The following is a 24,257-nucleotide window of genomic DNA, read 5'->3' as shown; positions in this document are numbered from 1 at the left end:
TTTCAGCTTTAGCATCAGTCCTTCCAATGAACACCCAGGACTGATCTCCTTTAGGATGAACTGGTTGGATCTCCTTGCAGTCCAAGGGACTCTCAAGAGTCTTCTCCAACACCACAGTTCAAAAGCATCAATTCTTCAGCACTCAGCTTTCTTCACAGTTCAACTCTCACATCCATACATGACCACTGGAAAAACCATAACCTTGACTAGACGAACCTTTGTTGGCAAAGTAATGTCTCTGCTTTTTAATATGCTGTCTAGGTTGGTCATAGCTTTCCTTCCAAGGAGTAAACGTCTTTTAATTTCATGGCTGCCATCACCATCTGCAGTGATTTTGGAGCCCCCCAAAATGAAGTCTGACACTGTTTCCACTGTTTTCCCATCTATTTCCCATGAAATGATTGGGTAGGAGATATAATTTGAGAGCACATGTGGATGGGTGGGACATGACCAGGAGGAAAGGAAGACTTCATTTTTGAGACGTGGGGAAAGAAATTAAGGCTGTGTGTAAGTGTAGATAAATAGATTTGTTGATGACTTTAGGTGGCCAGATTTTGCTTGGTCAATGTGTTAGGTTAGGTGTACAGAAAAGCTAAAACTTCATATGACAACCAAGGCGAGAAGTCAAACAAAATGAGTGATGAATTGTTGTTTAGAGTTTGATTGCATTTGAGCTACATCTAATGGCTATGTTCTTTATTTCTAGCAGTGAAAGGGAGAGGGTGAGAGAGAGATAAGGATGGTAAATATTTATCCTACCTCCCATAGCATGGCAGCTATTTCTCAGGATGAGACCACCCGTAGGTAATGTCAAAGAAGCAATAAGAATAGAGTAGGTTAATAACCATGGTTACCTTGGTTGCCCCATGGACACCCACACAGACACTTAATTGTTTCCTCATGCTGACCCCTTCCAGATAAGTCCACTTGGTAAAAGCTCTTACTGAGCTATTAGTTTCCTTGGAATGTCCCAAAATTTCAATTTTTGAAATTTTTTCCATATTATTACATGTCATCTATGAATCATGAATTCTTGTTACACTTTTAACTCTAGAGTAAATGTTTCCTTCCAGTCTCAATTACCAACAAGGCAATTCAGTAACACAAGAATCTATTGTGAAATCCTATTTATGAACTTCTGACATTATATCTAACCTTTTGTTGTGTATATTCTTTGACAACTTAAGATTGGGCTTTATGCTCTATTTCTTAGAGCATGCATTTTTAAAACATGACAAACTTGGTTTCTGTAACCAGTTGTGTCACGCAGGGTGAAAATGCAACTGTCTTTTCCAAGTTTATGTTTACAGACAAATAATTTCATCTACTAGAACTGAATCTTTTTCTTTTAAAAATTTTATTTATATTTATTTATTCAATTTCTTTTTGGCTGTGCCAAGTCTTTATTGCTGTGGGGGCTTTTCTCTAGTTGTGGTGTGCAGGCTGCTTGTGGTGGTGGCTTCTCTTGTGGAGCACAGTCTCTAGGGCATTTGGTTCAGTAGTTGCGGCTCCTAGGCTCTAGAGCACAGGTTCAGCAGTTGTGGTGCATGGACTAAGCTGCTCTACACGAAGTAGGATCTTCCTGGACCAGGGATAGAACCTTTGTCTCCTGCACTGGCAGGCGGATTCTTTACCACTGAGCCACAAGGGAAGCCTGACTCTTTTTAAGAGATATTTGTGTTTAGTAGAGTAGACCATAGTAAGATAGCTTATCTATCCTTTTTCTAAACATCTATAATTTAACCTTTTCCAAGTTATGCAGAAACTACAAACACATATCACAAGTGTTGCCCTGTCAGCTTTCTTCCAGATTCTGGATACCAAAGGTAACCTGGCTGGTGGAGTGATGTAAATAGCAAATAGGAAAAGAAATATGTCCACCTTCCTGCTTTTTCTGTGGTCATAAAACCCGCCAACAAGCATCCATGGCTGACCTGCCATCAGGCTTCAAACTACTGCTGTTTCAGATGAGACTCAAGTTAGGGACAATTCAGCTGAGTTTTCAATAAGTCTGAGCTAGAATTCGGCTGTATCTGCCACTACGATCTGATCACAGTATTCTCCAGTTTGAAATTCTGTTCTGAATTCCTATTGCTTATAGCAATTGTTTTCAAGCATATTTTAACTTTTTGTTATTAAAAGTAGTATGTATCCATTTGGAAAAAATTATGAAATATAGATAAGTGAAAATAAAAATATAAAAACTGTACATTCTTATTACCCGAAGAACATCATTTGTAAAAAATCTTAGTTCTTAACCTAGATCTATACCTTATTGATGGTCTCTATCTGATGAACTGTCATCATAATCTCTTCTAATTCTTCAAATGTGATTTTGTTTCATTTTTTGAACATATTATAATAGCTGCTTTGAAGTCTTTAAGTCCAACATTTACACACCCCAGAGCAGTTTCTGACTTTTTTTCTTTGCATATCTCATGATTTTTTGTTGAAAAACTGGACATTTTGGATAACACTGGGGCAAGTCCAGATTCTGATCCTCTCCAGGCTTCTTCTTGTTGCTGTTTTAGTCTTTGTTCTTGTGCAGCCTCTAATGTCTCTGTGTAGATAATCTTTCCTTGTTTTTGTTGTTAAGCTTGGCTTCTTGGGTGGGGGGTGCTCCATAGCTTGGTCAACCACTGGTTGGTCAGAGATTGTATTTAAGCCTCCTGAGCCAGTAAACACTTCAAGGTTTCACTCTTTTCCATTGAGTCTGTATGTGGCTTGGGGACTACTTTCAAGGTTCAGGGAGTTGACATATCTGCCCCGCCTTTAGCTCAGGGACCTTGGAAGTGTACTCTCTGGTTCCTCCTCACAGGTCACAGCCTTTAGCTTTTCCACAGCCTTCTGGACCACTGGTATCAAGTGTGATACTAGCAGGGCCCTCTTTGACTCTTTCTGGCCCCAATTTCTCTGTTAAACTTCTGCTGGTCTGCCTCCACTGATATCACTAAACTATTAGCCTCCTTTTACTGTTAATTCTTGTGATAACTATTCTTTTTGACAATTCTTTGGGGCATGAATACTCTACACTCTTCCAAATCGAGTGAGCAGCCTCAGGCAGGAGGTGATCAGCATTTGTTAAGGGGTCTGATCTTAGGCTGCCAAGCCTACCCAGAGTCTCCCTGTTCAGCAGGAGATTGGGGAGCGGGGATGGGCACTACTCAACAGCTTCAGTCACCTGCCCAGTAAAGCTCTTCCCATACAGTTTGGGGTGAGGGGAGGGCTGCCCCACCCCCTGGAATACATCTTCAGCAACAGAAAGGTGGGGCAATGGGATTCTCATTGACTGTCAACCCTGCCCAGAAAGCTTCTTATACAAGAGGGACCTAAGAGTGATGGATGCAGCTCATGGGGTAAATGCCATAGTCTTCTTACTTGTCTGAGTTTCAGTAGATTTTATTAAATAAATACCTCTCAATTTCTATCATGCCCTTAGGTCAATTTCCAGAGACCATAAATGGGTATCTTAGATAATTTTGACCAGCTTGATCAATGTTTCTTTGAGAGAAGGACTTCATCAACTACTTCACACCACCATTTTAGAAGTTCCACCCCATGGAAGGGGTCTATAATTTATCATTTTACTTATTTGCTTTACCTTACAATATAAAGAAAATAATTACAAAATATCAAATATACTTTTTTTATGAACATTAAAACTACTGAGTGTAGTTCTAAGCATTCAGTAATTTCTGTTGTGCCTATCACCTCAAACTATGAGCTACTGTAGGGTAGGCCCTACGTCAATTCACTTGTTTCCATGGTGCAGGGCAATGGATGGGAGGTAATGGTCTTTACAGCCTTAAAACAAAGTTCTATATGTGTTTTTAAACATATGGTTCTATGATTACCTTACCTAATGGCTTAACTTCAGTGACTATCTCACTAGGTCAGTTTGCTGCTAGTTACAAGGCTGGCTCCTGTGTGGGCTTCCTAGTACACACATAACCATGTAAGCCCACACACACACTTAACCTTTTCATAACATTTTCCCAGTTACTTGTCTCCTTTAAGAGTGCCCCATGTGAATTTTTTTAAGAAATTAGACTTAAAAGGCACAATGCCTATGGCCTGCACTCTTTTTTGAAGCCAGTGAAAATGTCTGTGATTCAAAATAAATTATATATTGGCTCAGAAACACAGAAAGAAAACTGCAGAACCAAAATAGAAGTGTTTAATTAAATGTTTATAAAATCAAATATTAGGTCAACCTATCAAAAGCAACTCAACACTTAAAAATTTACATATGAATTCTATTTAAGGTGTCATATGAATACATTTGGGGACATTTGTAGTGGCTCAGCAGTAAACAATCCACCTGTCAGTACAAGAGACACGAGTCCAATCCCTGGGTCAGGAAGATCCCTTGGTCGAGGAAATGGCAGCCCACTCCAGTATTCCTGCCTGGGAAATTCCATGAACAGAGGAGCCTGGCAGGCTACAGTCCACAGGGTCACAAAAGAGTCGAACGTGACTTAGTGACTAAACAACGACTGGTGTTAACTACTTCTGTAACTTTAAACAAATTACTTAAGCTTTCTAAACTTCAGTTTGAAAGGGAAAAACCCCTATTCACAAAACATTTTCATGAATGAAATAGCTAATGTACAACAGCTGCTTATAATAGAGGCTCAATAATTATTAGTTCTTTCAACTTACAAATAGCCACCCTAGTAATTTATACTCTGTACCTTGTTTGCTAAAGCTAGATAGATGAGATTTTTTTTAGAGTTGGAAGAATTTAAATCAATTCCTTCCCTCAGGTAACAGATGAAGAAATCACAGTATTCATCTTGAGAGGTAAAAGACTTTCCCAGGAACTCAGCAGAATAGTACTAGAACCATTTTCTCTGAACACCTGCCACCTTTCTAATATGCCTTGTTGCCGCATGTTTCCTAATGTTTAGTTGAAAGATTTTATATATCCATTCTGTCTTTGCTTCAGGCATAAAGAGGATTATGGCTAATAGTGGTCTTGTGTTCCTTGTGTTCTCTTTGCTAGTTACATGCTCTGGGGAAACTTCCTGGAACCAGGATGGCAGAGTTAAAAGCCAAGTACACCTTGCTGCATGATACTGTGATGAGGTACGCTATTTACCAACATGGAGACTCATGCTTCTACTTCTTCCTTGAAATGGGACCCGTCTTATTTTTCATTTTCCCCAAAGCAGACTCTGAGACAAAGATTTGAGTTCAAGCAGTTTAAGCAGTGATACCAAAAATTATCATGAGGTAGGGGGGAAGTGACATGGGGAAGAAAGTTATTCAGCTGGGGATATGTTAATCTTCAGGTTAACACTGCAGACAACTGGGGCTCAGTCTCACCAAGGACCCCCTGAGTGACTACAGAACACGCCTCAGAACTCTCCCACTGAAGGGTGAGAACACTGGTATATCTGTTCACTAATTTCCATCTCCTGTTGATCTAGGATTGCTTCTAGGTAGATGAGCTCCTGACACTTCTAGCTTACCCTCTGAGAAGCCGTAAGTTCCAATGGCCAGAGAAAGCTCTCAGGCAGAGGCACACAGATGCTGTTGTTATATATGACAACTGTCCACCAAAGTTACTGGTGACCACTAGAGTGGGCCTAGGTGACTCTGGTGAGGCACTGACATTCTCTGCTACAGGACACTCCTGTAAGATTCTCTCTTCCCCACCTTCACCACTCGAGAGGTTTAGGTTCTGTAACAACTCCAGTCTACTTCTGCTAAGATTTCTGTCTTTACTTCTCACCTGTTCCTCCTGTCCCCAGCCATTCACCTTAGCCCAGTTGTAATCAGCAGAGGTCAGAGACTAGGCGACAATAGAATAATTCAACAAGGTTTCCCAAGCATGTTCGATCAGCCACTGGGAATCAAGGGGGAAGGAGAGTGAAGAAAGAAGTGGAAATCCTGTAGTGCTGCTACTCCCAAGTCCCCTTCTTCCTTTTCCCCACCTCCTGCCTCATAGCTTTGCATGACGTCTTCATTAAAATCCAAGGACACAGCGAATAGACATGCCATCCTCCCCTCCCCCTCCCCCTCGCTCATATCCAACCATTACTCCTACTGCTTCACTTGCCTAGGAATTTGGCTGCTTTGAGGATGGGAGCCTAGGGGAGGAATGAAGGAGAGCAGAGCTGCATCCCTATGGAGCCTCCCCTAGGCTCCACCTCATACACACTCAGCTACATCCTGGCTCCTAACCACCCTCCAGAGCCCTCAGCTTTGTCTCCTGCTCCTCCCCCGCCCTAAACCAAATTCTCACCCTCACCCCTATAACAGGGACTGCACAACTCATCCCAATTGCCAGCGTGTACACACAGCTCTCAGGACTCAGGAACTTAGAGGATTTAGATGGAAAGTCTGGTGTGATCTTTTCAACATATTTCACACCGCTTTACTGTGAGAAATTCCACACAGTTATCTGAGCCTCCTTGTGGACTGAAACCCTTCTCACCCTCTGGATAACTCTAACCTAGAGCCCACAGAGCCCTGTGTGGTGCTATGTGGCTGCCTCCTTGCCTGGCTCACAACTCAGCTCCCTGGACTCCAGTGAGAGTCATGCAGGACCAAGGCCATGGCATTCTTTCTTCCTCCTTCCAGGCTGTGTCGCAAAACCATTACTTCCCTTCTGCTACTACCATTTACCTCCTTCTACTTCCCTTCTGCTACCACATTTTACCTCCTTCTGCCCACCCCCCCCAAACACACAAACACACATGAGTTCCCTCTTTTGTGATTACAATGAACACCCACCACTCTCTCCCACCCCCACTGCCTGGTGGGTGGGAAAGACATGAAGATGCAGACTCCTCATTCTTGGTGCTGGGGCTGCAGCGGGACAGATAAAGGCTGCGAATGCTGAGCTGAAATTGAATGAGGTTTCCATAGAAATCATGTTACAAGAGTTGTTAAATTCTCTTCTGCTGATGCTCTAAATCAAGTTCAGGTGTGTAAATTACCATTTGCATTCTGGCTGGAACCGTAGCCACTGTGTTTGCCTACTTTCTGAGGGAAAATGGGCTCAATGGCCCAAGACAATACCTTACAATTCCATAGTTGAAGACTCATGTTAAGGATATCAGGTAACTTCATATATATACAGTATATACAAGGAAATGAATTGTAAGAAATAACTCTAGCATTCATGAATGGAAATTACATGTATCTTTATAACTGTTGTTGCTATTTGGTACCTAACATCTGATATCCCAATAAATGTTTTGCTGTTGAGTAAATGATGTAGTAAAGACTGAGAAAATGGGTGGGGCTGGTAACTTCAGTTGAGACAGGCTTGATTAAGTCATTGGGCATCTCTGCAAATGAACAGAACCCTGAAGAGTTCTCCTAGTGAGAAAAGTTGGTGGGGAGCATGCACACAGTGCTGCCTTTAAAACAGGAACTGGCAGGGTCTTGCTTCTGAAGAGGAGAGATAGCAAATGCAAGGAGGAAGGATTTCTGAGAAAGAAGAGTCAAATCTGCTGATAAAGCTGGATCTGACACTAGACTGCACCATAGGTCAGCGATTGCTTGAAGATACTGGCGATTCCAATAAGTCCAGTTTCTATGCTCATTCAATTCTGCCTCAAGCCACATGCTTCACCCTTTTCCAGGATAAGGCCAAAGCCATAGAATGTACTTGGAATTGTAGGTGTTGCTCTTTTCTGTGACATTCACATCCAGCTGTAGCCAGGCATTGGAGTTATGATCAGAAATATGTAAATTAAGTTCATAATTTTATAGAAGAATTTTCCTTCCTAGTCTCCTGGTAAAGTGTCATTAGAAAATTTAACTGTTTTTTCTTATCACTAAGGAAGAAAAGATTTTCCTTTAATCAGGTCATGAGAATCCAAGAATTCAAGAAAGCCAGGGTTGCTAGGGCAGTTGGAGGGAGAACCCACTCTTCTCGGTATTTTTCTTCTCACCCCATGGAAGGTCATGATCATTCTTTAAAGTCAAGTGCAAATATCATATTCCCATCCAACTAATCCTTTCTCTGTCATCTCCCACCATCTTGATCTAGACACGAGGGACAGCACTTGTCAGCTGGTACTCCAGCTTCCTACTCATGTCTGCTCCCCTTGGCTAGACTGTGAGTTCCATTTGCTTTTAATACCTAGTGCAATACTTGGCACAGAAATGCCACTGAATTGAACTGAACCCAGGAATGGAAGGAACAGGGCAGCAGTGTGGACATACTCCCTCCACACCTCACCAGACCCCCCACAGGAGCTACTAAGGGTATTAAAGGTATACACTTTTCATTATGCAAATCTCTGTTTTTATGGGATCCAGCACACAAGAATCAGAGGTCCAGCTGCTACAGGATGCCAAACGTTTCACTGAGCAAATACAAGAGCAGCAGTTTCACCTGCAGCAAGCTGATAATTTTCCACAGGCGTTCACCACCGAAGTTTCCAAAATGAGAGAACAACTTCTCAAGTATCAAAATGAATACAATGCAGTGAAGGAAAGAGAGTTCCGTAATCAGTACAGACTGAATAGGTAAGTACACGATTCTCTCAAGTTTGCTGAAGACAGATGCAAGCAAAGCTGCTTCCATATAAACTAAGTGAAAAAACTTAGACTAACTGAAGAAGGAATTTCAGGTACAGGGGTTATGAAATAGCAATGATAAGAGAACCACAAGCCTAGTTCTTTCCTTGATTCCCTAGAACAGGCAGTCCCTGAACAAGAAGGTTACAAAATTTTAGAAAAATAAGCTCAGGTTTCAGGAAGATGCTCTTAGGAAGAGGAGATCCCTGTGGTGGTTTCCGTGTGTCAGGAAAACCATAAGCATCAGGAACTGAAACCAAAGAACACGCTCCATAGAACAAGGACTTGGCACACACTCGTGGTCTCTCCAGCCCTGGTGGTGGCCCCTTTCTTTTTGTGGTCCCGGATCCCATGTCCACATGGCGAGTGCCCCGTGAGGACTTTCCAAACAAGCCTATGTGAGCTGAGGGCCATACCTGGTTCCCTTGATTCTTCTAATACAGGAACAGGGACCACATAATCAACCCTCTTCTCCTATTACCAGACTATTCCTTAAGGTCAAGGAAAAAAGTGATATCCTTTTGGAAGACACACTCACTTATCCAAATCTGGGGGATGTCATTCAATGAACTAAAACGGAAATGTATTGCTGGAAGGGATAAATGCTATTTCTAAAATTGCCTCTAACATTCCTCCTGTGAGTAGCAAGTCAGTGAGAGTTTGTTCAGCAAATCACACTATTTAGATTGAATTTCAAAATAACTGCAGTCTACGTTTTGTGATATGTGCTGTGCCTGGGTACCACCAGAGAGAAAGCCAAACCATCTCTCCTAGAATGTGTTATCATTTAAGGTGGCGGAACTTTCTCTGGCGATTTTTAAGAGTAGATAGATTCCCTGCAGAGTGATGGAACTCAGTCCTGCCAAGAGATAAGGGAATGATTTGAGTGACCTTTGGAGGACTTCGCGCGCCCTGGTTTTAAATCCTCTCTTTGGGGCCTATTATTTCAACTGGGGGATGAAGATTAGCCTAATCAGGAGAATTATATTCAGGGGGAAAAAAATCTGAGTTCTTCTTTGTCTTTCAATCTAAACTTGTTTCAGGCTCACCAGTGAAATCTATAAAAAGAAAGCTTAGCTATTTCTGTGCTCTGTAAGCACTCTTTCAGTTGAGAAAATAATGAAATTAAAACAATTGGTAGTTGTTCATTAGTATTGAAAATATGAATGCTTGACATTTCCATGAAAGGGTAAGAGGAACATAAGTCAGTTGATATTTAAATTGTTTAAAATTTCCAAGTATTCCTGCCAAGAGGAAAGGAAAAAAATGACCAGAACTCTTGCCTTTTAGGTATAGACAGGCAAATTGTTCATTGAGTTGCTTGGGATGGGGGTGGGGGTGGGGACTGTACACAGTGATCTACAGTAAACAAGAACATTTAAAATGAACATTTGCAGAAATGTTTTGTGTGTATTATTTTTGGATTTGTTAACATGTAATACTTTAGCTTAAGCAGACTTCCCTGCATCCTCAACTATTAGCTCAAGAATTAACAAACTTATTTCCATAAAAATAATGGTGATATCAAAATAAATACTAGGAAAGACTTACAGGCTGTGTATTTCATTGGCTTAACATACTTAGTAATACATGGTAAGGAAACAAATTCACTCAACACTTCCTCCCTGGGAAGAAATTAGATATTTCCATCCCCACATAAAAATAAAGAAACCAAGCCAGTGAGAGGAAAAAAAAAACCTATTCATCCAAATATACAGATGATATTTTTCAGACCAGCACAACAAAATCTCATTTTATTCTGGGCCTGAATAACAGAAGTCCAAATAACTAGCACTCCTCTACCCCAACATCTTCAGGAACTTCTGAATCATTGGCAACTAGTAAGAACAATATATTGTTTAAATATTCTAGAGAAAAGATTTTTCCTCTATAATTTAGTTGATTTTCTTATGTTTTCAAATAATATAAACTCCTTAATAAGTGCTGAGGGAAGTATAATTACATGGTTGGTTGATTAAATCTGTTGCAACAGTTTTTGGCTTTGGATTAACACTCACTGATGATCTCTTGGTAACTATGCAGTTCAGGAATGAATATGCAACCTACTTCAATAAGTAAACACATACAAATAAATAATGAAGTGATTAAATAAATACTGTTGAGAACTTATACTTGAAACAAAGTAGAAGTCATTATTTTTCCAGAAACTTTCCCTGAAAAGACTTTTCAGTATTCTTTTCAAGGTTTTTCTAGCTTTTACTTTGTTACCTTTTGGGGGCTTCTCTGCTTCCTAGAAATCCTAAAGATCTGGACAGCAAATCAGCTGAGTCTCTCATGCTAAACCTGAACTATCCTGACAAGCCTTAGTCAGCTGGGGAAACAGAGCCACGGTCAGTGCTGTCTGTGGCGGGTGTGGACGTGGAGGGGGATGTGCGTGCTGCACGCGTGCGGGGCTGGGCAGTGTGATCATGGCCTTGTGACTGCTTCCTCGGCCATGGCTCGATCCCTGTTGGTGCTCACCCAGGGGTTTAGCAGTCATTTTCTATTCTTAGTCCAACAGCGATAGCAAAGTTGGAACCAAGAAACAAACATCTGATAAGAAAGGAACAGAGAAATTATTTTAGTGATGCCTCTGGAATTCCAGAAAGTTAGACTGACAGAGGGACATGCAGATCATCAGGATTAGTAGTAAGGAAAATACTCACAGCTGGAACAGATTTTACCTTCTAAACATTAAAAAAAAAAAAAAAAAGTTCTTGTGGCAACCAAGAACAGAAACAGCTTAGAACAGGTTTTGCTGCATATAGTCCTCATAACTGAAAGGGAAGCACCTTAGATCCATGTTTAAAAGGTGGATCCAACTCTAACACTAACCATTCCACTTTCTGTCCAGGCCTTCCCACCCAAGGTAACATTTGAGTTGCTCACATACTTCCTATGTGATTCTTATTCTTGTCAGAGTTTGAGAACTGTTGGTCTCCAAAGAGGTTCTCAGCCCTGAATACTCTCAGAATCACCCAAACCTCCTCTCAGTAACCACTCACTGTGTGCTCAAACACCTCCAGCGATGGGGGCTCACAGCCTCCCATAGCAGAGCAGCCCAGCTTTGGACAGCCTGACTCGTGATGGCTGTTGCTTATATTGGATAAGAAACTGACCTTCTTACAACTTCCACCCAGTCAAGCTGATTCTGCTCCTGATGGTGGATGATGCCTCGTGCACTTGGCAGCACACGTGGCTTCCGGCATTGCTTCTTCGCCTACAAGTCCTTAAAACCAAAATCCTTGGATGGCATGGTTTCAGTTAGGACTCTTGCTACAGAAAAGAAATGAATGAGCTCTGATGCTGAAACACCCCTAAGTCAGGAAAGCTGCAAGTGTCAGTTTTAGATTTTAATGTCAGTTTGAAAGGTTAGAGGTTTATGTATATCAAAAGGCACACACACAATAACTTTTTCTCATCCCAGTAATGCCCCACAAAAATGAGAATCCAAAACAAGAAAAAAGACAATGCATGAAGATGCCTATTATTATTTATAAAAGCAAAAAATCTAAAGCAATCTAAATTCTAAAAATCAGTGGAATATTTCAATAATAGTGTATTCCAGGTATAGCTTGATACTGAACAGTGCCTTGAAGTCAGATAGAGCTGAGTTTGAAAGTTAGTTTAGCCTTGACTGGTGACTTTGGAAGAGGTCCCTAACTCCTCAGTTTCAATGGCTCTTAATGAAAAAGAGGAAAATGTATGATTGAAATTTAATTAATCTGAAACATTCAAAAAAATTAGCCATTTTATGTTTGCTCAAGAAAAAAAAAAAACATTTTATATTTAAAGAAGAGACTAAGTCTTATCTTGTGGGAGAGTCTCATGTCACCATTTTGAAATTCAGGCACAAGCAGGTGGGCTTTGCAACCCAGAGATGGCAGCACACTATCACCCCCTGGTGGCAACACAGCTGAGGTACAGGATCCACAGCTTGGAAGTAAAAGAGCAATACGTACACAGGTTGGATGTCATCACCAACTCAATGGACATGAGTTTGAGTAAAGTCCGGGAGTTGGTGACGGACAGGGAGGCCTGGTGTGCTGCAGTCCATGGGGTCTCAAAGAGTCAGACACGACCAAGTGACTGAACTGAACTGAACTAAATATACAAGCTCTAAAAGGAAAGGGCTTCCCTGATGGCTCAGATGGTAAAGAATTGGCCTGCCATGTGGGAGACCTGGGTTTGGTCACTGGGTTGGGAAGATCCCTGGAGAAGGGAATGACTACCCACTCCAGTGTTCTTGCCTGGAGAAAGAATTCCATGGACAGAGGGGCCTGGCGGGTGAGTCCATGGGGTCGCACACTTTCTTTCTTTCTAAAAGGAAAGATGTAAGTACTCAAAACTCTGAAGAAATTCAGCTTCAGCCTACAGTCCACACAACTAACCTATAAAATTCCGTGTGGCACACAGTTATTGCAAAAACCTTCATTTACTTATTGCAAATACAGTTTCATAAAAATAAACCTGGTATGCATGCCTCTTTAGACCTACTGGCTAGTGGGATTTGCTAATTTGATGGAACCAGTAAAGGCTGTAGCAGTAATCCAGACAGGTGCTAGTTTCTTGTAAATAATATAAAGAAAAATCCCAGAGCCTGCCTGGAAGGAACCTGAGTCTGGAGGGGAGGTTGTGATCCCAAGCAGCTACAATGTGGTGAGAAAACTCCTTTGATGGGCGTGTGTACAGTGTTAGGGAGGACTGGAGAGGGAGCCCCTAACATGAGCCTGTGGGAGTCAGTAAAGCCATCATGAAGGATGGACACCAGGTTGACAAACACACCTGACAGTGTGTTCTGAGAAGAGAAAGTAGAAAATTATTACTGTGCAAATAGTTTACTTTTTTGTACTTTGTCAAAGTTTTTTTTTTTTTTTTTTTTTTTTTTTTGCAGCTTAGTGGAAGAAAAAAACCTCATACTAAAGGAATTCGAGAAGATACCTAAGCCAGGAGTAAGTCTTAGATGATCTAGACTTTGTTAAATACAGCTGGATTGAAATAACCTTTTTGATAAATATTAATGTTTATCACAGAAACCATATCCTGAAACATTTGAAAGGCCCAGAAGTCTTAACTATGGATGATGATGAAAGGAATAACCTGTATAACTTCTGCAGTAAGCATAAGTCTGCCTATTACAGGATTTAGCTCCTTGGCATCTAATTTAGGTTGTGTTTGGTTGGACAATATCTGCTTTGTTTTCAGAAGAAAAAAGGATTCTATGGTTGCCACTTAAAAATATTATTTTTGCTACAGTTATTACTCTCTTAGCTTCCTGAATGTCTGGAGCTTATTGTAAGAAATTTTTATACAGATGTATCACTTAGTAATTCATGCCTAACAAACTTCCCTAAAACACACTAGTTTAAAACAACAGCCATTTCTTATTTTCAACAGTTGTGAATTCTTCTAGCCTGAGCTGGCTCAGTTGGGGTTGGATGACCTAGGATGGCTTTATGTCAGTCATTTTGGTGTAGTCGGTCTAAGGTCACAGGTCACTGGTTAGTCTCATGATGATGGAAGGGTTTCCAGTGTCAAGAAAGAGACAAATAATCTCAAGAAAGGGCAAACCTCAACACAAGCAGTTTTTGAGCTTTTGCTTAAATCACTGTTGGTAACATCACATTGGTCCAAGCAAGTCATAGTGCCACATCTGGAATCAAGGGGCAGAGGTCCTACACTAAATATGACACAGCCATATTGCAAAGAGGCATGCAAACAAGAATAGGAGGAATTTATGTCCCTTTTTTTTTGCTATCATAGAAAGTAAATGGAAAATCAGCACACATCACATTGAATGGGACTGCACTATACCTTCTGAATGGTTTTATTAAAAAAGTATGTTGTTGGTGGTTTAATTCCAAGGCACAAAAACCTGTTAAACATAGAGTAAGATACTATTACATATATGAGTATGAATATACATATTATATATGAATGTAAGAATGTATATATAAGTATATATTATATACTATCATATAAGTATTCCTAACCACCATTTTCAACAGAGATTCTATAGGAAAAAGTATGTTGAATTTTAGTTTCAGATCGTAGGATCACTCACCAATTTTAACCTCCAGGAGCAGCTGTGGAAGAGAGCCATAAGCAGAAAGGCCAGAGAAAGCTAAGTGGATCCTTCCCCTTAGTCATTAGTAATGTGTGACCCTCCTGAGTACAAGAAGGCTTCTCTCTCATAAACTAAACACTCCTCAGATAATCAGTCACGGGAAACAGTCAAAGCCCTGTTAGGAGTCTGAGGCAGAAGGCATTTGAGGAGAATGTGCATGAGTTAGAGAAGTAGTATTAATGAGAGTGGGGGATTAAGGAATGTCAAGGATTAGACATTCCTAATATGAACTCCCTAATCTTTAACTCTCACGTGTGACTCAGACTAACCATAACCTAGATATTCAAACATTATTTGTATCTGATTTGTCAAATCACAAAGCTACTAGAAAAAGGCTAGAAATTTTTACTAATGCCTTTTGGTATCAAATAAACATTAACTCAGAAAAAGGAAACATTTAAAATGTAGGAAGACAGAAAAGAGCATTAATTAAAAAAAAACAGAAGAGTTCAAATCTAATGTAAAACGTTTAACACACAGTATAATTGCTATGCGTTTATTGAAAAGGTTGGAAATCAAGAGTTGCATTTAACTCTGTAAGAAATATTTTATGAAGCTCAAAACAAATATAATCAAAATGGTAAGTAAATTTTTTAATTTTATTTTTAGCCAAACAGATGCTTGCTCAGACTCTGTATAACCTGATGGTTTTCATGCCTTTTAAAGGAAATGGAGAAGAAGATGAGACTATTGAGAGAAAGCACTGAAGAATTACGTAAGGAAGTAATGCAGAAGAAATTAGAAATTAAAAATTTACGGGAAGATTTGACATCTAAGCAAAAGCAATTACTAAAGGAGCAGAAGGAGCTAGAAGAACTGCTTGAATATCAGGTCACCTTAAAGGTGTGCTACTTCAGCTCATACATATGTAGACATTGTATCTGCAAGGACATGAAAATGCATGAGTATCACTGCACTTTTTGCATTGACTACAGAGGTTTGACAAAGACCAAAACACACAAACTGAAATGTTATGCAGTTGTGATTGATCCTATCAAACTAAACCTGGGCTCTGGGGATTCACAAAAGATTTTTGAATATTCAGTAGCATCACTCTGTTGGGCCCTGACTGGGAGAAAAGGTTTCTCTAGACCTGATGCTGAAGCTGAAACTCCAATACTGTGGTCACCTCATGCGAAGAGTTGACTCATTGGAAAAGACCCTGATGCTGGGAGGGATTGGGGGCAGGAGGAGAAGGGGACGGCAGAGGATGAGATGGCTGGATGGCATCACTGACTCGATGGACATGAGTTTGAGTAAACTCTGGGAGTTGGTGATGGACAGAGCAGCCTGGTGTGCTGTGATTCATGGGGTCGCAAAGAGTCGGACACGACTGAGCGACTGAACTGGACTGAACTGAGACCTCGCCAAGCATTTTCCAATATTAGAAAGCAGTGTCACAAACACAATCACTTCCTTCAAGAGCAACCAAATGTCCTAACCTCTTTATAAAAATGGCAACCCACTCCAGTATTCTTGCCTGGAGAATCCCACGGACAAAGGAGCCTGGTGGGCTACAGTCCATGGGGTTGCAAAGAGTCGGACACAACTGAGCAACTGACACACATTACTTTATCCTTGTCTGCCTGTTTCATTCCACTTCACTTCCCTCTCACTGTGAATATTATACAAGGCCCATATTTATGTTTTCAGTTCAGTTCAGTTGCTCAGTTGTGTCTGACTCTTTCCTAAAACATATTTATGTTTTAAGAAATAATTAAAATTCATTTTATTTTTAAATATTTTGCAACAGGTCTTGAAACAATTTAAGTAACCTAGAGTTATTTTTTAAAGCAACACATCTGAGATGCCTTGGCTTAGAATTAGGATTCACTCTGACCTCCTCCTTAAGAGAAGAAGCAGTTGGCCAAGACATACCCAGCTGCCACCTAGAACATGGACACTGAGCCGAGATGGATTTACAAGGAACCCAGTGAAGCTAAGGCTGCAGCCTCTCACATGCATGAACCGCCTCCAAAGCCCTAAACCTAATTTAGCATTTGTAACTTGTGATTCTTTCTCTTAAAAAGAATTCCCCAAATTGTACAAGTTTTAGCCTCACAAAATTTAGATCTGCTCAAGACTGCTGAGCAAGACCCCAGAAATATACCACACTGCAGGGATGTCTTCAAGTCCCAAGCATCTGTGTTACCCCAGGCCCCAAAGTCCAGCATGATCCTCAGGTGGGAAGGGTTTCTTCCACACCCCCTGCCATGTATGTACACACCATTCTTGAGGCTAAAAGTGAATCTTCCGTGAATCCATAGAGCGTAGTGCAAAGCGGTGTTGGACAAAGTTAGCTTCTGATCTTGGCCTTACTGCTTAGAAGTTATGTGACTCTGGGAAAATCATTTACCTTCTCTTAGCCTCAGCCTTAGAGATTAAGATGCGTATTCACGGAGGTAAAGCTCTAAGGAGAATCCGACAGGTGAGTGAGGGAAACAGGACAGAGCTGTGGAAGAAGTCAGGCCAAAACAAGGTTTCAGGAGACCCCTGGTTTCAACCTGATCCCATGGGGAACTCAGATCATGAATCGCACCACAGAAGTTGTTCCACCCTGAGTCGGGGGTGGGCTGCTGGACCTCCGCATCAATCACCGCCACAGCCCTGGCGCTCCATGGAGAGAGCAAGCATAAGCTGTTAGCAGCCTTCAAAACCTCTGAGGGATGGGTGTATCTCCATAAAGAGAACCTGGGCAAAGCACCCACAGCATTCACTACGGTCAGTTAGCTCCTCTTTCAAATGGTAACCACAACGGTCTTGAAAGGTCACTGTGAGAATTAAATGGAATAATTAAAGCACACTGCAGGGTACAGGACAGATAGTAAAAATTCTACACCTTGTAGCTCCTTTCTCTCTCTTCTATTTAATTTGCTTAACTGCTTCTCATTAAGAGTACATAATTTAACATGGCTCCATTTCTTTACTAGGATGAAGTGGTCCACCATCAATCCATCCCCGTACAAATTGGAAAAGAGATAGAAAAAACAACACGCAAAAAAGTGTATGGTTTAATATTTTTTATTTTCTATCCCTCCGGCCCACATTTCCCCAAGTTATGTGTGCATGCTAAAATAAGAATATTAGCCACTGAACATATCAAATTACTGCTATAATTTTAGAAATATCTGCATTTGGCTCTCTCTAGGTTGTACATATTAAGTTCTTTAAAAGAATGTGGTGCAGCCCATTACTGTCATTCCTAACACTTTATTTATGTCTTAATTTTGGGACAATATTCTCTTTCTAATATGTAAATCATATCTCTATGGAGAGCTCTAACTGACTTTAACAGAACTGCATATGGAATAAGTTGTTTGAACTGCATAGAATTTCATGGTCTAGATATGCCAGCTAGCCAGATGCCTGAAGCCCAAAAAACAGTAATTCTTCACTTGTCAGCTATCTGTGTGCATAAGCCCCTACACATTTAGAGTAGACTGCAGGCAGAAATCACAGAGAAAATTCTCAAAGTTTAGAGGAACTAAAAAAGACATATCAGTGGAGATACAAAAGTCTGGAGAAGAGGGGGGAAAGGAGACAGACAGTAGTAGTGGTTCTAAAACCCAAGCCCCACCAGTACCAATGTTGAGAAATTTAGGTCAGTTCAGAGTATGAGGGTTGAATCCCAAGAGATGGTAGCGCTGGGGACCTGGGGAGAATGTAGGGAAGCTGGACAAATGCTTACCCTCAGGGACACTCAGTGGAGATACCCCCTCAGTCCCACTCATCTGTGGTCTTCATCTCACTTCTGATTTTATGACTAGACCTTCTGTTGCCTGGTTAGAAAGTACAAACAGGTGAGGACATTCAGGGCTCAAAATAAGGCAAATGTGTATGTGTGAATGTGTTGTGTACATACATATATGTGTACGTATGTATCCCCACAGAGAAATGGAAAAGAAAAAACTTGTCTTGGAATATGAACTCAAAGAGCTAAATGATTGCCTAAAGAAAGTTGAAACCAAAATTAATGCTGTAATGGAAGAGAAGGAGGATGTAATAAAGGAAGTTGAAGGCAAACGGGCCTTACTTGAAATTAAAGAGCGAGAATATAACCAATTGGTCAAGCTATTAGAATTAACTAGAGAGAACGAAGCAAGTTCACTAACTGAAAGGTCTGTTACATTAATGTGTTTTGTCATCTAAATATTTCTTTGATTTATATTTTAAGATTCAAAATAATCTCAAACAGATTTATATTCACTTAGTAAACATTTTTATAGAATTTTAAATCATTTTACCATTAATAAAAATATATTATTAAATAAAGCATTTCAAAGTATTTTTCTATCCTTTATTCTTCATTGTCCTCAATTTCTTGTGACCAAATCTTAAGGACGCAATTTATTCTATTTTTTTTTTTTTAAGTTTCTCTAATGTACCTCTGGAAAATTGTATCATTGGAGTGTGCTATAATTGAAGGATTTTTTTTTCCCCTGCAGATTACAGTATTTCTGAGGTAATCATGATATTTTTCCTAAAGGGAGCAATTCTGTGATATGAGTCTCTAGGAGAGTGTTAATTCTCATTTTTAAGTAAAATTTCAGAGAAACTAGGAACTTCTGTCTCTGCCAATTTGCTCTTCCATTTGGGTTTTTATGACTGTGACACTGACAAGAACTTGCAAATGAAATTGCTTTTGGCATTACTTAAAATTTGATTCTAACATGAAAATAGTTCTGTATGTATCTGCTGACCATGCTACCTTGAAAAAGGGCAGTTGATGACAAATCACTTTCATATTCTCTTTTTACCTGGAACAGAGGGATCTTGGATCTCAATTTACGAAACTGTCTTATTGACAAGCATAACTACCACGATGAACTTTCTCGAAAGCAAAGAGAGAAAGAACGAGATTTTCGAAATTTAAAAAAAATGGAGCTACTCTTGAAAGTGTCCTGGGATGCGCTCACTCAAACTCAAGCACTGCATCAAAGGCTTCTGTTAGAGGTGGGTGCTGGACACTGCTATCTGGTTTGCAAGCTCAGTGCCATCTTTTTGGCTTTTGGTTTGTTCTTTTTTTCCTTTGAGAAGCACTGGTGCAGCTTGTGGGATCTTAGTTCCCTGACCAGGGACTGAATCCAGGCCCTCAGCAGTGAGAGCACAAAGTCCTAACCATAGACAGCCAGGAAATTCCCTCAGTACCATCTTTCTGAAGCAAAAATATTTCAAGAACTTGTTTTTGCTGTCAGTAGGGAAAGAGGGAAAGGAAAAGAAAAGATAAAAGATAGCTTTAAAATGCATCAAATCTGTTATAGAGGCCCAGCCTTACAGAATGTTTCAATCGTTTTGTTATCCCAAGATTAGAGAAATGTCTTATTGGGATCACGCATCAGCCTGGCCAGGGAAGCAGTAGGGCCGGGCCATCCAGTTCTGGAAGAGCTAATGGGTTCACTTCAGGGTAGGACCAAGTGAACCACTATGTTTGAAAGAGGTCAAAGAGTCTGATCCAGAATGCTGTCACTGAGACTACAACAGTCAGAAACAAGACCAGATGATGTGAATACGGATAGACAGCCAGCCTGCACCTCCAATTAGCCAACGCCCATCAGAACCCAGTGTCAGCTCCCTGAATAATTCTGTGTGTATCAGAGGTGTACTACAGCTAGAGAAGCTTCAATATAGCTATTACCTTCTTACTACCTCTGTGCTCCCATATGGAGGGATTTTGGTCCCATTGTCTCTGATTCCCTCCTCTTTCACATGGCACCTCCTGTGCTAATGGACCAAGCACTGCTGAAAGGCAGTGAATCATAAAAAGGACTGCATCCCTATGCCCAGGCCTTGGCCAGTGCTTCCTTTGGTGAAAAAGAGATCAGTCTCTGAGATGAAGCAGCTGGGAGTACAAAAATCATACCTGTTTTCTTATGACCTCAGAAACGTAAACAGGAGTTTCCAGCTATGGTAGACACTTCCAACTCTAACCTATAAGCCTAATTCTCTCCTTCTGGGTATATAAAAGGTTTATACTTCCTTGTACCCTCTGTGATTGAGCAGGGTCATATGACTGGTTCTGGTCAATGGATTGTGGGCAGAAATGGCACATGTTCCTTCCATCCTAGAGCAGTGTGAGAACCTCTAGCCCCTTTCCCCCCTCCCATGGCCATTGTGGTGACTTCCAATGATTATATGGAAATGTTGTAAATAAATGCATCCAGGAATACTGAGCCAACTGTGGTCTTGAAGAACCACCTTGACTGGCCACTTTGTCAGAGCAAGAAATAAGCTTTCATGCTTTTGGGTAATGATAGTTAGACTTGTTTCTGAGGCAATAACCTACCCTATCATGATTGAAAGACCAACTTTTATTAAATTGTGAAAATAACTTGTAGAGTTATGAATGTTCTAAATGACTAGGTCTCGATCTTACTGTCAGATGGCACTCATGAACTTTTTTACATCTCATTGGGGTGAAAAGTGCTTTGCACACTTTTACAAAACAAACAATGCTTATTATTTTTATTATTAAAACAACAGTATTTATGTTTCTCATCTATTTTTAATAGGTTTATTAAAATTCCTACATGTAGATTGATTCCTTTATAACTGAAAAGTTTTAAACTCTAAAAATTTTTTTTTTCTCTAAAAGCTTACATTTTCTACATCAGCCATTACAGTACTTTTTTGTTGTTGTTTTCATAGTTATTTCCTCCTCTATCCATTTACTTTCATTCCTTCGGTGTCCTTATCCAGGTCTGTCTTTCATACACAGCATATACTTTTTAATATCTAGTCTGAAAATTTCTGCCTTTCAGTTCTTGTATTTAGTCCAAAAGCGCATTTGCTAGAGAAGAAAATGGCAATCCACTGTAGTATTCTTGCTGGGGAAATCCCATGGACAGAGGAGCTTGGCGGGCTGCAGTCCATGGGGTCGCAAAAAGTCAGACACAACTGAGCATGCACAGATACATTTGGGCTTATGGCCACTGTATTACTATTGCTTTTTCTCTGTCTTATCTATTTTTTGTACCATTTTTTTCTCGTCTTTTCTTCTTTCAAATTAATCAAAAAGATGAATTTTTCTATTTTCTATTTTCCCCATTTTTTGATATGCATTAGTTTTGCACTCTCTTTTTAGTCTTTCAGTGGCTACCCTTAAAATTACATCATTCATCCTTGACTTATTAGAGTCCAGTATAAATTCTTTTATCCCAGATAATGTTAGAACTTTTGAAGACTCTAGATCTTTGCAAATCTTATACCTTCAAATATATTTTTTAATCTAACTTTTCAAGTTATTCTTACTCAAAGTACTGGCTTACTGCAAGCTATTCCATCTTAGCCCAAAGCCTTGCACATTACAAAGTTAAGTTGGAACTTTGGATAAACACAGACTTTCTGGTACTCCACCTCAGCCACAATGAGATCTACAGTGATGAGCAGTTAAAATATTTATTCCAAGAATTGGTGGAAACCTAGATGTGGTGAATAGCAGGCTCTTAAGACCAGTAAATGTTGCTTTTATTAATAAAACAATCCTTGTTTATTAAGCAAATAATCATAGTAAGATTTCTTTAAACAATAATAGGACAAAAATTATCATGGCTTTTAGTAATCTACTATGGTGATTCCAGTAGTAAGTGAAGTTAGTCTATCAAATATGTTGCTAATGCTGACTCAACAAAACATTTTTCTTAAAAGTGGAAAGAAAGATAAGTTGAATGGGAGCAGTAAGATAGCTTGTCACGTAGAGAAATATCTATTGGTGATCTCAAAAGCAGTTATAAGCTGATAACAGTCACAATATTGGTTCTAAAATATGACACACACTAAACAGAATTTTAGAAAAGGAAGAGGAACCAGAGATCAAATTGCCAACATCTGCTGGATCATCAAAAAAGCAAGAGAGTTCCAGAAAAACATCTATTTCTGGTTTATTGACTATGCCAAAGCCTTTGACTGTGTGGATCACAATAAACTGTGGAAAATTCTGAAAGAGATGGGAATACCAGACCATCTGCCTATCAGACCTGATCTGCCTCTTGAGAAACCTATATGCAGGTCAGGAAGCAACAGTTAGAACTGGACATGGAACAACAGACTGGTTCCAAATAGGAAAAGGAGTACGTCAAGGCTATATATTGTCACCCTGCTTATTTAACTTATATGCAGAGTACATCATGAGAAATGCTGGGCTGGAAGAAGCACAAGCTGGAATCAAGATTGCTGGGAGAAATATCAATAACCTCAGATATGCAGATGACACCACCCTTATGGCAGAAAGTGAAGAGGAACTAAAAAGCCTTTTAATGAAAATGAAAGAGAAGAAATGAAAAAGTTGGCTTAAAGTTCAACATTTAGAAAACTAAGATCATGGCATCTGGTCCCATCATTTCATGGCAAATAGATGGGGAAACAGTGGAAACAGTGTCAGACTTTATTTTGGGGGGCTCCAAAATCACTGCAGATGGTGACTGCAGCCATGAAATTAAAAGATGCTTACTCCTTGGAAGGAAGTTATGACCAACCTAGACAGCATATTAAAAAGCAGAGACATTACTTTGCCAACAAAGGTCTGTCTAGTCAAGGCTATGGTTTTTCCAGTGGTCATGTATGGATGTGAGAGTTGGACTGTGAAGAAACCTGAGCGCCGAAAAATTGATGCTTCTGAACTGTGGTGTTGAAGACTCTTGAGAGTCCCTTTGACTGCAAGGAGATCCAACCAGTCCATCCTAAAGGAGATCAGTCCTGGGTGTTCATTGGTAGGACTGATGTTGAAGCTGAAACTCCAATACTTTGGCTGACTGATGCGAAGAGCTGACTCATTTGAAAAGACCCGGATGCTGAGAAAAATTGAGGGCAGGAGGAGTAGGGGACGACAGAGGATGAGATGGTTGGATGGCATCACTCCACGGACATGAGTTTGAGTAAACTCTGGGAGTTGGTGATGGACAGGGAGGCTTGACGTGCTGCGATTCATGGGGTCACAAAGAGTTGGACACGACTGAGCAACTGAACTGAACTGAACTGAAACAGAATTAAGTTTGTCTTTACCAGAAAATCTAAAATAAAAGGGCACATAAACAATACAAAATGTAACTCTGCTTCCAGTTAAGATATAAAGCATTGGAGTAGACCATAGTTCCTGTCATAAGAACCAGAAAAAAATTAATAAAATAAAAATCACATATGTTTAAAAGACGTATGCGAGTTGTGGAAGTAAATTCTATAACAGTGTAAACACTTCCTGGATGAACAGATACAGGTAGGCTTTTTCTTCCCTGAAGCATTTGCCAAGTCTAGGCATGAGCAGGTAGAAGGTGGGCCTGCCAAGAAGGAACAAAGCTGGAGGCATAATCCTCCCAGACTTTAGACAATATTATAAAGATGGAGTAATCAAAATAACATAGCACTGGTACAAAACATATAGATCAATGCAACAGAGTAGAGAGCCCAGAAATAAACCCACACATCTACGGTCAGTTAATCTTGGGCAAAGGAGGCAAGAATATACAATGGAGAAAAGACAGTCTCTTCAGTAAGTTATGTTGGGGAAGTTGAACACATTCTCTTAAAAATTCATGAAGTTATAAGAGAACACTGCCTGACACCACACTCAAAAATAAACTAAAGTGACTTAAAGACT

General features: G+C 40.1%; 1 protein-coding gene across 1 annotated transcript in view; it reads left to right on the top strand.

Moving 5' to 3' along the window:
- CCDC146 (coiled-coil domain containing 146) overlaps positions 1-24,257 on the top strand; it is a 144,023-nt gene that overhangs the window by 92,035 nt on the left and 27,731 nt on the right. The window contains exons 3-9 of the mRNA XM_043872043.1: positions 5,006-5,088; positions 8,281-8,490; positions 13,436-13,493; positions 15,335-15,511; positions 17,599-17,672; positions 18,559-18,786; positions 19,435-19,621. Of these exons, the coding sequence (XP_043727978.1) occupies positions 5,006-5,088; positions 8,281-8,490; positions 13,436-13,493; positions 15,335-15,511; positions 17,599-17,672; positions 18,559-18,786; positions 19,435-19,621 (1,017 nt within the window). The remainder of the gene's footprint in view (positions 1-5,005; positions 5,089-8,280; positions 8,491-13,435; positions 13,494-15,334; positions 15,512-17,598; positions 17,673-18,558; positions 18,787-19,434; positions 19,622-24,257) is intronic.

The sequence above is a fragment of the Cervus elaphus genome, chromosome 18 (genome assembly GCF_910594005.1).
Source record: "Cervus elaphus chromosome 18, mCerEla1.1, whole genome shotgun sequence".
Classification (NCBI taxonomy): Eukaryota; Metazoa; Chordata; class Mammalia; order Artiodactyla; family Cervidae; genus Cervus; species Cervus elaphus.
This window is presented reverse-complemented; position numbering and strand designations above follow the sequence as displayed.